Raw genomic sequence first — 16189 nt, 5'->3', positions numbered from 1 at the left:
AGCCGAAAAAACTTAAAAGCACACGGATAAAATATACAACTGTTTAAAAATAAAAACATACCGTGAAAAGTGCCATCTTGTATGCAAAAATCTTAAAATGAAACAAACGAAGTGAAATCCTGTTACGAGTGTTTTTATGCTAAACATGGGCAGTTGTTACACACAAGAAATAATAGGCTCTCTATGATGTTACAATAAGCTTGTTAATATGATTGACTTTGTGGCACCGTTCCTTTGTCGCAGAACTCGCAGATATGACGTGGAGTCTCCGAAATATCTTGATGGCATTATACTAGGGTATGATTCTAATTAAATGTTTCAAATAATTACAGATTATTTGGACTTTCACGTTTATTCTTAGCAAGATTCTCTGTGTAATGATGGTTTATAAGTTTAGTCATACTTGAAGTATGATACTAGTTAGCGGCGTCGTGGTCGCATTAAAGGAGCACCTACTGTCTGTAAATAAGGTATGTTTATTAAATTTCTAATTGTATGGTCGAATTCACAAACATCTTTTGATCGAAACAAACAAAATAAATACGTATAATAAAATTTAGTTAAATAGAGAGAAAATGAGTAATATATCACAATAAATTGGACACTACTAAAATATACGGAAATTATAGAAAAATACGAGATCTCCAAATTTCAAAACAAAACTAATACATCCCAGCTTCAGATGTTAAGGAAAGTTTCGAAAAAGTTGGAAAAATTCTCAGTAATTTCAGAAATATTTCTTAAAGAGTGTCCATTTTGGAAAGGGGATACCTATATATTTGGATCTTTATAAGTACAAAAGTACGAGAATATTCTGAATTGTTTCCAAGTAGAGATTTCCCAATTTTGTAAAGTTTCCGTTGGGGACATCAGTAAATTCGTAGCGTTGGGACTATATATATATTTTCTACAGTACTTATATTGAGAGGATGCCTTAACCTGACCTTTCCCTACACGTCTGGTTTCAACGTACGTCGAAATTACCGAAATGTTTTAAGTAGGAACCCGTTCCCTGCGGTCACGATATGTCCGCAGGCGAGGAACAGACAAAAAAGATACAACTATACCCACACGGGTTACTATTAATTTACGAAGTAGTGTTTTAAATAATTATTTTAGTAAAAAACTTTTTCCATTGAAATATTGACCTAGTAAAACATAATATTGCGTTACGTATGAATCAAAAAAATTATTGGGCCAATTTTTATTCTGTTTACGTTTTTTCCCTTAGTTATGGATAAAATTTGGCTTGTCACGTCCTTTATATAGGGGTGTTCATCGTTGCAAAGTGTAAGTGACTGTGCGCAAAACACGTTTTATTTTCATTAGATACATCTGGTTTTTGCTATTGACCCCTTCTACACCTTTTAAATGGATTCTCTCACGATTCTCGTTAAAATAAAAATAATAATCTGTATTTATATATATAGTATGAAATATATATAATATAATTTTAATTTTAATTATATATATTTCATACATACATCGACCAGCGCTGCACTGGTCGTTCATAACTGTAGGTTTATTTAAGGTCCTGACGGAAGATCAGCGCTGCGGTCTCCGCAGTATTTATGCTGAGGCAGCGCCTATTCTTTACCACAACACATGACCCTCTACTTAAAATATGTCAAATATGTAAATTGCTATTACTGCTATTGTAGTGTAAAATTGTATGTTGCATTTTTCTTTTTTTTTGTCTCTTGTCAACTTTCTTTTTGTCTCTTGTTATTATTTATTGTGTCAAAAAGCATGTAAGTTGTGGTTGAATAAAGATTTTATCTATCTATCTATCTATCTATCTATTTAAATGTATGTTGACCTTCAGCCGCGCGTCTGCCTTGTATTTGACCGGTTTTATTTTAATTTTAGAAGTCATTAAAGCGATAGTGTGCGGATGTTACGATGCGCCGCAAAAGAACTCTAAGGCTGCAATTATTACTGAGGACTTGTCTCAATCAGTATTATATGGACTTTATAAGAAATCTGTTGTGGTGATTATAAGCTCGTGTCAAACTTTTGGTACCTACATTATTATTCTTATAGAAGTTAAAATTATTTGACTCATGTCTAAAAGTGAAAGGATGGTCCAAATGAATTAACGCCATCGGTTTTGCGTGACAGTAGTTAATTATAGGTTAATTACAGTTATAGTTCACTAATACGGTAAGTGAAAAACATTAGGAAATTAACTGAATAATTAGTTACCGAAAAACCTTAAAGTAGTACAGTCGTATTGCTCATTTATTTTTGTAGATTGTAGATATTTGTTTACTTTGTCTTACTAGTCTGTGATATAAAAGTAATTTTTGTAGGTACATGTTCCTTAAGCAGAATGATAGTTTTTGTTTGCAAAATGTTTTGACAACCTGTCTGGCCTATTTTTTAGGATGCAGAAGATTAGTAAAGAGAATTCGATGGATCCAGAAAGAATAAAAGTTAGAAACGGATTGTGCCATAATTTTATGTCACACGTCTTCCATGATTTTGCAGAAAATACTACACTAAATGGCATAAGATACATTGCAGGAAAAGGATTTTCTATTCTTGAGAGGTACCTATGTAATAAAATTGTTTAGAGGAACACACCATTCACTAACCCGGGGTTTACTGGTAAAACCTGTATGTAGTTGCCATGGTTACCAGTACAATTTAACACTGGATTTAACCGGTTTAACCGGTTAACCCCGGGTTAGTGGGATGATGCAAGTGGCACTAAGAGAATAATATAAACATTTTGATAACTTATCTTCCGGCCTTCGAGTCCAGAGCGGAAACAAGGGCCTTATTGGGATTAGTCCGGTTTCCACACGATATTTTCCTTCACCGAAAAGCGACTGATAAATATTAAATGATAAAAATATCGTAAATCCAGGTAAACTCATTAGTACGAGTCGGGATTTGAACTCGCACTCTTCGGATTGAAAGTCGCACGCTCTAGCCGCTAGACTACCAACTACCAACGCTCTCCTCAGTGGCCTAAAAATGAAGACAAGTTTTTACAATTTTAGTTGCTTTCTTTTATGTCTTCGAGAAACAATACCATCCCATCCATTGGAAGCATTTTCACTCTGTACGCACTTTGATTACCTACAATTTATTTATTTAATTATTATTAATTTCAGAATATTCTGGACCTCTACGTTCGTCCTCAGCACAGCTCTGTGTGTGTTCATGGTTTATAGGTCGTATGTAAAGTATGATACTAATGGAGTCGCGGTAACCTTGAAAGAACGCCTAATACCCGTGAACGAGGTAGGTCTAAATCTAAGAAGCTCTCAAGCTCTTTCGACTAAATTTGATGCCCCAGACCTCTTTTTACGACAGAAAACCGAGCAATTAGGGATTTTTTTGCTGCTGTGTTCACGCGCGCGTCTGGACTCGGTCTAGTGAAAAATCCGAGCGCAACTAGTTTTATTACCCGCGCTAATCAGTTACTACTTACTAATCAGTTGATCTTGTACCTAGGCAGAGGGGAAATAGTGCGAATGCCGCCTCCCTTCCGTGTTGCTCGAAGGTTTAAGGTGATATTCGGATGGCAACGGAAGCTACATTACTGTTGCGACGGTACTGCATGCTGCGGCCTTTGACAATGCGAGTTGACGATGTTTGACGTTTGAAGCCGCATTTACTGTACGTAACTACGTACAGTAAATACGTACTTAAATATTTAACAGAGACAGTTAAATCCGTCACTTATTTTATTAATTAAAAATTGACAGTGACAGCGCCTTCTTCAAGGCCGCAGCAGTGATGTCGCAACATTTTAGGCATATTTTTAATAGCGCCATCTCTTGAGCTCTGATAAGGTAAAAATGTTCTATAATGTACCGATTTATTAAGAACCCCTAACGATATTCTTCTTGTATGCATTATTGCATCTTTACATACATGTCACAGAATTACGACTTTATATTATACAGTATATTTTTCCTATTTCAATGGATATTATTTGTTTCGTTTATAACAAAGTAAAATTGTATAAAAATTACATTAACAGGATTACTAGGTACTTAAAAAATAAAACAACTAAAACTAAACCTAACTATAAATTTAAAATTTACCTTCTAAACCTAGGCCCCTCGGTAAGGTGTCCATCACGCAGGCAGCCTTTTTCTTAAATCACTGTTATTGTTTTCAGTACCCTTTCCCCGCGGTCACAATATGTCCAGAAGCAAGGATCAGTCAGAAAAGATACAACTATTCTTATGAATAGTAAGTAATGTACGAGTATATATTATAGTTCGTTTTTTTTAGCATTAGAAAGAACTTCGCAGAAGTAAGCTTGTGGTTCCAAACCCGGCACTTTTAGCGGTAATAATTTGAACTAAATTATATGTATTGACCATGCTACATTAGATAATTCAGTAATTATTAATAATTAAAGAGCCTAATAAAAACTGCACGCTTGCTTCTGTGGAGTTCTTTCAAATGCTAAAAAAAACGAACTATAGGTATAGTTAACTGCAAATACGTCGGCACCACACCTGCCCAGAACTTTGCATACAAAAGGCGTGTTACTTTTGAAATAAATTTTTTGGCAATAATCAAATTTTTGGTACCTAATAACACACCTCAGAATACACAGTCGAACCTTCTTGGTGCAATCCGTACCATGTTTGTCGGCACATTAGTGTAAATCTAATCCGTTTATTCATTTCAAATTGGTGGTTTTCGAGAAAAAATGCTCGAGTTGCACACGAAAATACCCAAATCATCGTTCATGTGCCTTGAAAAATTGTGGAGCTCCCTCAATTCCTCATGGATCCCATCATCAGAACTGCACCAGATTAATGTAAGATCGCCTTGGAAGTAGTTCCTTTTGAAAAAAAAAAATATTCAAATCGCACCACGGGTCTCGGAGAAATCGGTAAACATACATAAATAAAATAAAAACATAGCCACGCCGAATATAGAACCTCCTCCTTCTGGGTAAAAAAGTCGGTTAATAAGTGACATCAATGATGGCTCAAGGGCAACTTATTGTGGTAGTTAAATCTGTTTTATTTTAACTTTGAAGTACTGCCCAAAGGATGATAGTATGTAACGCTCATTTCTTTCTTACATAGAAAATAATTATATGATGTATCTTAATAGCCCAAGAAAACAGACTATTGAAAGGAGTGACCGAACAAAAATATATAGTCAATTTACTCGACACTAATGTTATTAAAATAAATATTTTATTTTTAGCTATACTTCAGAAGATTACTCTACTGCAAACCTCAAAAAATTACATTCCACAATTGTGTTTTGTGACAACGGTGACGATATAGCTTCGGCCATCTTATTGAACCAAACAATTGAAATCAGTACGTTCTACGAGGTAAGTTTATTTTGTACTAGCTTATGCCCGCCATTTTGTCTGCGTGGACGTCTGTCTGGAATTAGTTCCAGCAGTTTAGAGTAAGTACTCTTCCGGGACTCAATATTTATGCCAAATTTAAACTAAATCCGTTCAGAGGTTTAAGCGTGAAGAGGTAACAGATAGACAGAAAGACAGACAAACATCTGTCGCATTTATATTTGGATGACTTATAATTACAGTTCAATGACCAACCTTCAAAGTATTCATGGTGAAAATTTAATTTTCCTAGCTTTATGTATTTTAAAGTTTTCGACAATAGAAAGGAGATTGATCATACAGAAATACCTTAAAAATTCTTATCGTTCCGGGACGAAGAAGTAGCTAAGCTAAGCGTAATTATTTACATAGGTAGCAGATTTTTTTTTTATAATTATTTACTAAATATATTACATATTAAAATTCACCAATCATAACATAATGTTTGTTTAAAAAATCAATTTTCAATTCCGCACCAATTCTATATGAACTTTACAGGTGGTGCCCAAACGTGAAGAAATTTTTGAGGAGTGCTGGTGGCGTAATGAGGTTGACTGTATTAAAAAATTTCGCCCAGTTTTGACCGCAGACGGTGTCTGTTACACTTTCAATACTTTGGCTACTAATGACATATTTCGCAGACATAGGTAAAGAGTAAGACGAAAATTAGAAATAGTTTTATGATTTAGAGTTAGATTAAGTGTTGAAATGTCTTACAGCCGTATTCGAACAATGAGATACGTCAAATACTAGATATTGAAACGATATGGATTAGATAAATATGTCAGTGTCAAACAAGTGTCAAAAGTGACGTATTTGTTTGAAGAAACGTCAATTTTAGAATAGAATAGAATAGAATAGTTTTTTATTCGTAAACACACAGACAACAGACATACATAGAAAAAACATAGTGAAAAATAAAGTGTCACGAAATGGTCCCATCTCAGCATGTTGCTGGCGACTTCCAGCGCTGATCTTCCGATTAGACCATCAAGTGAGAAATAATCACGGAAGGTAACAGACAAAAAAAATTAGTAAAGAAACATAAAATAAACCGAAAAATAGATTACACACATTTTACACAGCTAATACAAAAAGAGATGAATTAAGTACACGGATTAACCGATCGAACTTGTACAATCCGGTCGGGTCACATCGTGGCGCGGCATTAAGCGCGCATAACTAGCGCCAGCGGTAGCTACACGAAATTAAATTCGATGACAGATTTGACAAACAATAAAGTGAGTGAATCTAATATAATATTATGTAAAATCTCAATCAGTTTTAACTTTTTAGTCATGAAAACAATGTTACAAAGTTGGCTAAAATATATAAACAAAAACAACACCAAAGTTAAACAAATAGAAACATAATGAAAATGACACAGATAAAAAGGATGGCGTGTCGGGAATGGTGTCGACTCCTATGCGGAAGGAACAAGAACATTGTGGTAAGTAACAAAATTTACAATACAATACAATAACAGCAAGAGTCTTGACTACAGGCAGCTGGTTTCTAATCTGCAGGTTTCCTGGTTAAGCTGGTGATTGAGCATATACTGTTTGAGCTTTGTTTTAAAACTATATATATTTTGCAGGTTTCTCACTGGGGGCGGAATGTTGTTCCAACAGCGGGACGCAGAATATTTAAAGCTTCCTCGGAAAGCGGCTGAGGCATGACGCGGCGTCAACAGATGAATCCCACAATCACGGCGTTCGCGGAGCTTGATGCAAGATAGCTTGTTGAAGAGATATGAAGGAGTTTTATAGTTCAGTACGCCAAAGAGCAAACAAGCCAAGTGTAGTTTACGGCGGTGTTGCATTTTGAGGATGCTATGGCTATTCAGATATGGGGTCACGTGAGCTCTCAACGGAATATCGAAACAGAAGCGAGCACAGGCATTTTGAACACGCTGTATGAGTCGTTTAGTTTTTGCAAGAAGTCTTGGCCCAAACACAACATCCACGTAGTTCAGCTTTGATAGGACGAGTGATTCAATTAATTGAATGCGCAAGTTTTCACTTAAATATGGCCGAATTTTATATAGTACCTTAAGTTTATAAAAGCAACTCCTAATTGTCTCAGCGGTATGTTTCTCATATCGTAGTCCGCAGTCCATTATGAGACCTAAGTTACGCGCCTCATACACCCTCTCAACTGGTTTGTTCATTAGCAGAACATCCACTGAAATGCTGGCACCGGCCAGTTGCTGCTTGCTGCCAAACACAAGGTATTTTGTTTTGCTAGGGTTAAGTAGTAGGCAGTTTTGTGTAGCCCATCCAGCAATTCTGGTGAGATCTTCATTTAGTTTCCCTATGGTACTGTTGATATCGGCGGGCTTACATGATATATATACTTGTATGTCATCTGCGTAGATGTGGTATTTGCAATGCGTGATGTGAGATGTAATATCTGCAGAATATAATATAAACAGGAGCGGGCCAATCACGGATCCTTGCGGAACTCCTCTAGTTAGCTCGGCTTTCTCAGAAAAAAGTGAAGAACCATCACTGAGATGCACTTTTACAATTTGCGATCGGTTAGACAGATAGCTGGCAAACCACATTACAGTTTTATGGTCAAAACCATAGTAGCTCAACTTCGATAATAGCAGGTTAATATTCAAACAATCGAATGCCCTCGAAAAATCGAGGAGTACTAAAAGTGTGCACATTCCCTTGTCTTGAGCATCCAAAATGTTATCAGTGACATCCAATAGAGCAGTCATTGTACTACGTCCTTTGCGGAAACCTGATTGGACATCTGGCAAAATATTGTTTTTTTCTAGGTAGGTGGTTAACTGTGAGCAGACAACTTTTTCCAATATTTTAGATAGGCAGGGTAGTATGCTTATGGGCCTAAGGTCTTTAGGCATGGTTGGGTTTGATACTTTAGGCAAGGGGTTTACTAATGCTAACTTCCAGATATCTGGAAAGGTGGATGTAACAATAGAGGTATTAATTAGGCTTGTAATGATCTCAATTGTGTATGGGAAAGTTAAGATAAGCATATTCAAATTTATCCCATCAAAACCCTCGGCGTTAGATTTTAGACATTTAATTATTTTGATAATCTGGCTAGAATTAATAGTATCTAAGTGGAAAACAGAGTCATTGTGCTTATGGAACTCAAAATAAGTTAGCTGTGATATAGTGACACCTGTAGTTCCCGGCAGCTCTAGAAAATGTATATTTAAGATATCGGGGTTATTGAAAAAAGTAGGTAATTCTTTATCCTTTTTAGGCAAGACTGCTGATTTTAAGTTTTTCCATAAAGCTTTAGGTTCTTTTATTTTATTATTTATATTTTGTTTGAAATATGCAACTTTTTCAAAATATAAAGCTTTATTTACAACAGATTTAAGATCTTTGTAGTATTTCTTTTTAACATCACTCTGGTTTTTGTGGAAGTCTGCCGCAGCACTGTCACGCAGCCTCATCATATGTTTGATGGTGTCAGTAATCCAGGGGTAGGATTGTGTTGTAACTAGGGACGTCTTTACAGGGGCATGTACATTAAATAGACTAAGTACTTGTTGATTAAAAGCATTAATCATGTCATTTACATTTTCAAGGTTTGATATTAAGTCCCATCTCACGCACCGCAAGTCCACATCTAAATCTTTGTCGCAGATATTTTTAAAAGGCCTATAGGTAATGTGGTAAGGTTTTAGTTTCTCGCGCTTAATATTAAAATTACAGACAACAAGACAATGACCATACAGTGAACCCACATGATCCATGTGAGTGCTAGCAGCCCGCAAGTCAGAGCAGACAACGTCGATCAGCGTCTGGCTGGTGTCAGTGAAATGCGTAGGCTGTGACACCAATTGAGTTAATCCAGTACTTGTTATGAAGTTATTGAACTGAGTGGTTTTTGTGTCGGTGCCATTCAATAAGTTAACATTGAAGTCACCAAGTATAATTAGATTATCGTAGCCACGGATTGCACTAACTGAGTCAGTTAAGGCATCAAAAAATAATTGCAGATCCATCCAAGGTGGTCGGTATGCCGTTCCGATTACCAACTTCTTTCCGTTGAGAGTAAAAGTGATCCACATCTGCTCCACCAGCTTATGCAACGGGTCAACGGGATGAGGCCAGGTCCGAGCTTTGAGATTACGCTTAATATAAAAGCCTACGCCTCCACCGCGCGACCGGTCGCCCTGCGGTCTAGGAATATGCCGGAAACTATATCCAGGAAGTGTCGGCGCCCGCCCTTCTTCACCCGCCCTTAACCATGATTCGTTGATCGCCAACACATCAACATCCTGCCGAGTAGCAGCCGCTATGAAATTGTCATGATTTGTGCCAAGAGAACCTGCATTGTACAAACCTATTTTAAGTGTTTTATTTACTATTATAGTTATATAGATATTCCTCAGACCAGACAGACCACCAGACAGATGACGTAACTTTAACAAAATGTATAACAGTAACAGAACCAGTGTCGCATAGATACCACATAGATACCACAGCATTTTGACACTTGTTTGACACTGACATATCTAATCCATATCTTTTCTATATCTTTTAACTGACGTATCTTAAAGTTGGAATCGGGCCGTTATTTATTTGTTACAGCTTACACCAAAAGCGCTACTACTTGAACACGTCGAATGCCCAAAAAGGTTGGTCACTGGAGAAAAACTACAACAGTTCCGCCAAAGACGTATTTCCAAGACGGGGCCGGGTATATATTTAAACAATTATGTTTTTCAACTTATGTATATTGTATACCTAAACTCAAAGTATAAAAGCCAAAGGACGTGCGTAGACGTGGAGGTGCACGTGAGCTAAAATGTTGGAGCTTTTCACGCACATGTCACGCAAGCGGCGTACCATCTCTCATAAACGGCGCGATTCGGGAAATGATTTAGAGATGCACTAGATATGAAATAGTAAAGATATGTGACGTTCCACGGCAAAAGGTACCTTATGGCGGCTGGCGCTTACGCTATTATTAACGCCGCTCCAAAATTCAGCCGGGGCATTCTAGTGAATCTCTAAAATATCATTTCTCGAATCGCGTCGAAAAGCTCGATACATAATATAATACAACGTGTGCATTCAGTTTACGTTCAATTGGGATTGTGGACTCTAATCATTTTGAAAAATGCTATGCACCAACCCACTTATCCTCAATTCCTCATCCACCCATCTGACATCCATTCCAAGACTCCTAAGATATAGTGGACAACTCTAAAGCTGGAAACAAATTATCGGACGCGGCTGACGGGCGCGACATAAAAGTGTGCACAGTGTTCGGGACGTGGCTTTCGGCTGACAGAAACATCCAGCGCACGGTCACGTCCACGGCTTACCTCCGATAGTTTGCACAGTTCAGTGTATATTCATTATCTAGATAGGTATAAGTCGCGGCTGTGAGCCGCGTCCGTCAGCCGTTTCCGATAATTTGTTTCCAGCTTAAGGAAGTGAAGTCCTAGGTTGAATAGATTAATCTTCTAGTTTTTGTTTTAGCCGAACGGTGCGGTGGAAGACCTCTTCATATCATTAAAAGAAATTAAAAATCGAGATTTTGCATGCGATAGGAATACTCGACCCGGTTACATGGTAAGTTACGGCATATAGTCAGCATAAACTAAGTTAAATTTATTATCTACTTTTAGAATTATCAATTTCAAAAAAAATATGAATATTAGATTATGTCTACTGAAATATTTGTTAAGGTATACTTCCACCACCCAGCTGATCTGCCGCAGGCCTCGCTCCACAACTATGCTGCGCAACCCGGGAAGACCACATCCTTTGCTATCAAACTTGACATCCTGGACACCGCTGACGAACTTGCTCATTATTCTCCGAAAGTGTAAATGTTTCCACTTTGTTTTAGCACAGGGTGCATGTTAATTTTATTTAGATTAGTTCCTTCAACACACGATTCTTTATGTTGTACGATCCAATTGGTAGAAAACTAGATAGGAAACAACTTTTAATTCGATCAGAATGAGGAGATGAAGCAGGGAAGTGTTGTGTTTTTTATTTCAATGTTATTTGGCTAACAATTGCATGCACAAAGTCAAAAGCTTTCCCTCGTTACACATTTGAATCAATGACCTAGCTGAATACCCGAATTCGGATAGCTAAATTTAGTAGTAGTAGTAAAACACTTTTCACCACATCAGCTCGGAAAGGCTTACATTTTAATTTTAAGTTATTTTTATTTATCGTTTTTTGACTTGTTTTTGTACCATATATATGAATAGACATACTTTGCACTTCAAAAACAGATAGCAAAGTTGCATTTTATTCACATGTGAGGCAAAGTAATCAAATGCAAATTTTGAATTGTTTTCTTATGTTTGCTGGTAGAATTGACTTTTAAGTGATGAAATATTTAATAACATTCATTTGTATTTGATTTGGTTTGATTTTGTTTAATATTTTACATTTAATATTTGTTTCGGGTTGGTGTGGTGAAAAACAGTTTACTGTACAAAAATCAAAACAAAACAGGAAAACTAACATTCGTCATTAATACAAAGGCAAACTAAAGTTGGTCTTGAATGAAAAATAGAGGCAGACAACAGGCGATCCTATCGCGAAAAATCTATTAATTTAGATATTTAATTTGGTGAATAATTTATTTTTATTTATATTTGTGCAGCCGTCAATGTTATTTCCCAAACGAGCGATATCTGCAGTTTTTTCAAAAATATACTTCTTTAAACTGCCAGCTGGAATGTGTCACTAACTACACCGTTAAGATCTGTGGATGCGTCAGCTTCTACATGCCACGTAAGAATGATAGTAATAGTATTTGTAATACCTATGACTTAATATAGTAGAATTAAAACTACCACTCCTCCATAATAACGTAGTCCACATTTTCTTCTGTGATTATTAACATTTTGAACATCATTCTTTAGATATTTTGATGTACATATGAAACGGTACATAACGTCAGTCAAACGTAGGGCCTTTGAATTTGTTTTATTTTGGTATTATTGTTAGAGTTGTGTAGAAGCAAAAAATATATGTAGGTACTTCACAATATTTTCTAAAATGTTAATATCCAGAGAAGAAAATGGGAACTATGTTTGTATGTAGAAGCGATCGCGCGTGCTCGTCCACTTTCCTCTGAGATTTACACCAAGAAAAGTCTGCAGTGTTCTTGGTAGCATACGCAGTAGAGGTGTTTATATGTCACAATTTCATAGACGTTTAAAGTAACAATAGCACTGAGTGTGCTATCAAGATCATTGCATACTTTTCTTGGTCTAATTCTATTTACTTTAGAAAAAAGGAAGTACCTGCTCAGATTGGTTTTTGTTTATGAATATGTTTAGCCACTGTTGAACTAACAATAATAATGTAAGTACCTATCTAATTAGTTTTTACAGTTTCCTGAGGTAAATATGTTTTTATCATTTGTAGGTAATACCAGCACGCCTATTTGTAAAGCTGATAGCTATAATTGCATAGCTAAAGCTTTAGGTAAGTAATTCAAAACTATGGATAATTATCAGTTATTTTGAAATAGCATAATAATTTTATTATATATAATAATTGCATACATTTCGACGTGATTATGATTATGTAGATATGACTGTTTTACAATGACATTGTTTTTCTTTTGCATGTATGTACTAAAATTATAGCTTCTAATTACTCCTTTAGGTATAGGTAAACTGGAAGAGATCCACACAGGGATAAGTTCACCTTTGTATTATACCTACATTTAAGTTTTATCTGATTTAACCAATAGGTATTCCTTTCTTGTTGTACAATAAAGTGTTTACTTAAAAAAAATATTTTACCGTTACAGATCAATATGCCACAGAAGGAGATGTGAATGAAAGCACAACCAACGAATGTTTTTGCCTACCGTCATGCAGAGATGTTAATTACGATGCGGATATTGTCATTACTAAACTTGATCTTAAAGAATATTTCAAGAAAGTGAAGGAATTTGACAAATTAGAAGAAGAACTTGACGATTATGATGATAATAGCGATACTGAAGATGAAGACACTTATGAAACTTCGACAGACGGCCGTGATATTGATATTGAATTTACAACTGAAGCCGTAACTGCGGTTGATGAAACTAATGTTGAAACGGCTGACAATAAGTCCATTAGTAATGAGACCGAAACTGAAAATGAGTTAGTTCATACTTAAATAATATACTTTGCAATAGTCATAATATATCATGTAAAACAATAGACGTTCAAACAAAACGATACTTATATCCGTAATGACAAAGTTAGGTAAAAAAAATGGCCATAAAACGTTGAAATAATGAGGCATGGCCATGGCTATGGTAGAAAAATACAATATCACTTTTTCACTTCATACTGTAATAGATGACTGTCATATATTATATAATAAAGAAAGCAAGGTTAAGAGGCCAATTCGAACTATGTCATTTAGTTGCGTCTCGCTCGCGCCAATATTATAATATATGTACGGAAAAGTACGAGCAAAATGCACATTAAGTAAATTACATAATTTAGATGGTATGTCAGTTTAGGTACGTTCAAATTGCCTTGCAAGCCCTCCGGTGGCTAAGGTCGGGATCGAACCGGAGTCTTCAGATTAGCAAAATAAGTATTCAATAAAATAAGTTGAATTGTTCCATAGTTGCCTGGGCTTATCCAATCAAAAACTACCGAAATAATGCAAGCGGCTCTTTAAATCTGTTTCCTTAATGCCTCTTTCCCCATAAACATTTACAACAATGTCTTCCTTTAAACTCTCTCTTCTCAATCTTCTCTCTCGTCTTTTTCTCGTTGTCGTTATTTTCTTTCGTCTTAATGTTATTCTTTTTAATGCGTATTTTTTTAGCAGTGAACTTTTACCTTTGCAGGTTCACCGAAATTATAATTTACTACAGACGACCTCGCTTCGTGGCCATGCAGCGGTCGGAACTGGTGGGGCTGTCGCAGTTTCTGGCTGACGTCGGCGGTACTCTTGGCCTCTTCCTAGGATTCTCCTTCCTCACGCTCGCCGAGATCTTTTACTACTTCTCGATCAAGTAAATATTCTTAAAACTGATTTAGTCAACTGTTAAAACAACGCTTGTGCTTATTTCATAGGGATACTTTTACTTTATGAGTTGGTTTTCAATTTTTATTTACCTATCCAACTTTAATGCTTTCTTAAATTCTTTCTTTGTACATAGAACATTGTAGATTTTAAAATATTTTAACGCTCATTTGCAATTGCAATGAAATTGATATTAGGAAAATTAAACAATGGTTGGTGTAAAATTTTGATTAAAAATATCCAAACAAAAATAATTTGCTGAAACGGAAAGGAAGGGAATTATTTTAACACATGACGGCAGTCACATCGTGAGGAAACCGGACTAATCCCAATAAGGCCTAGTTTCCCCTCTGGGTTGGAAGGTCTGATGGCAGTCGCTTTCCTAAAAACTAGTGCCTACCTCAATTCTTGGGATTAGTTGTCAAGCGGACCCCAGGCTCCCATGAGCCATGGCAAAATGCCGGGATAACGTGAGGAAAAAGAAGACATGACGGCAGTTGTTTTCGTAAAACTGCCTATGCCATTTATTAGGATTAGGTTGTATTGCTACCTGCTCCTCAAGTCCTCAAGCGCGCGGCTCGCTGTAAACCGTGGAAAAACGCAGAGATGTGATAAAAAAAAATACGAATGATACAGTAGACAAATTTTATTATTCAATAATAAATCTTTTGTCCCTAGATGGTTCTGCACTTCCAAACGTGAGGACTCAAATAAAGAAGAAACTCCAAGGGATTCAACGAATCTTTGTGAATCTAGTAATTTGTAAATTGAGATATTTACGATTAATAATTCTTAGTTAGACCTACTACATAATAGTACCTAGCTGTATAGAGAAGTGGATAAATTTTGTTAGGTTAGGACACTAGACTGTAGTACGTGTACGTAAATATTATCATTAAAAATTAAAACTGCATTATTTGTCTTTATTATGTTTTATGCGAATTGGTTCTACTTAATAACGAAATATTAATTTCCGGTTTCCTCAAAATAAATGTTGGATAAAGAAAATTACTTTTACATAAATAAACATTATCCCTTTTTTATATTATCCCTATGATCCCTGCTAGTCCCCGTTCCTACTAAAAAAAAAAAGTAAGTCTGTCGGTCTGTCTGCCTGTTACCTCTTCAAGCTTCAACCGCTAAACCGATTTAGATGAAATTTGGAACAAAGATGAATTGAGACCTTGAGAATTGATATCAATCATCATCATATTCAACGCAGATAAAGCCGAGGGCAGAAGTGTTTGTATGTCTGTTACCTCTTCACGCTTAAATTGCTGAACCGATTCAGATGAAACATTTCCATATTATGATTCTTTTCATCTATGAACTAGCGCTTAACGCAGCTATCACTAAACGCAGAAAAAGTAGCGTTCTTGAGAATCTTGCGCTAGTTTAACATAATTTACCATCTTAAACGAAATTAGAAAGGAATTTAAATAAGTACGGAAAAATGGTGAATAATTACCTACAAAGAAAACCAAAATCTTCTACTTGGTGGGAGGATAATTTTAATTAAAAATATCTGTGCTCACGTGGAAATAGGTACAATCAACATTTCTAACAAATATGGCCTTTTTATTAGGCAAACAGTCCTCCTCCTTAGTCGTACACTCTTGTCAGAGTGGTCGTGGTTATGGGTTGTCCTTTTCTATGTTTATTGTGGCTGTTGCGATACTCCTCCATCTCTCTCTGTTTGTGGCACTCCGAGCAGCCTCAGTCAGGGAACATTTCGTCGTGGACTTTATGAGATCCGTCCACCTTGTAGGAGATCGGCCACGAGAACGTTGACCTTCCACTCTACCCTGCACTACCAACCGCTCCATCGACTTTTCGT

General features: G+C 36.1%; 1 protein-coding gene and 1 long non-coding RNA gene across 2 annotated transcripts; both read left to right on the top strand.

Moving 5' to 3' along the window:
• The first annotated feature begins 358 nt into the window (after nt 1–358).
• LOC134664664 (pickpocket protein 28-like) lies at nt 359–15265 on the top strand. The gene is made up of 14 exons (XM_063521406.1): nt 359–470; nt 2387–2551; nt 3123–3252; nt 4139–4212; nt 5191–5323; nt 5840–5988; nt 9925–10033; nt 10822–10914; nt 11031–11170; nt 11969–12099; nt 12739–12798; nt 13130–13469; nt 14174–14341; nt 15031–15265. The coding sequence occupies exons 2-14, from the start codon at nt 2388–2390 to the stop codon at nt 15116–15118; spliced, it is 1779 nt and encodes a 592-aa protein (XP_063377476.1). The 5' UTR covers nt 359–470; nt 2387; the 3' UTR covers nt 15119–15265.
• On the top strand, nt 6185–7303 carry LOC134664665 (uncharacterized). The gene is made up of 2 exons (XR_010098275.1): nt 6185–6791; nt 6939–7303. It is a non-coding gene; the product is annotated as an uncharacterized LOC134664665 (long non-coding RNA).
• Nucleotides 15266–16189: the final 924 nt, after the last annotated feature.

The sequence above is a fragment of the Cydia fagiglandana genome, chromosome 5 (assembly GCF_963556715.1).
Source record: "Cydia fagiglandana chromosome 5, ilCydFagi1.1, whole genome shotgun sequence".
Lineage (NCBI taxonomy): Eukaryota > Metazoa > Arthropoda > Insecta > Lepidoptera > Tortricidae > Cydia > Cydia fagiglandana.
This window is presented reverse-complemented; position numbering and strand designations above follow the sequence as displayed.

Coding starts and splice junctions, on each gene's coding strand:
- LOC134664664 (XM_063521406.1), top strand. CDS start 2,388: ATGCAGAAGATTAGTAAAGAGAATTCGATGGATCCAGAAAGAATAAAA. Junction 10,915..11,030: donor ATACTCGACCCGGTTACATG/GTAAGTTACGGC, acceptor ATATTTGTTAAG/GTATACTTCCACCACCCAGC. Junction 14,342..15,030: donor TTTTACTACTTCTCGATCAA/GTAAATATTCTT, acceptor TTTTGTCCCTAG/ATGGTTCTGCACTTCCAAAC.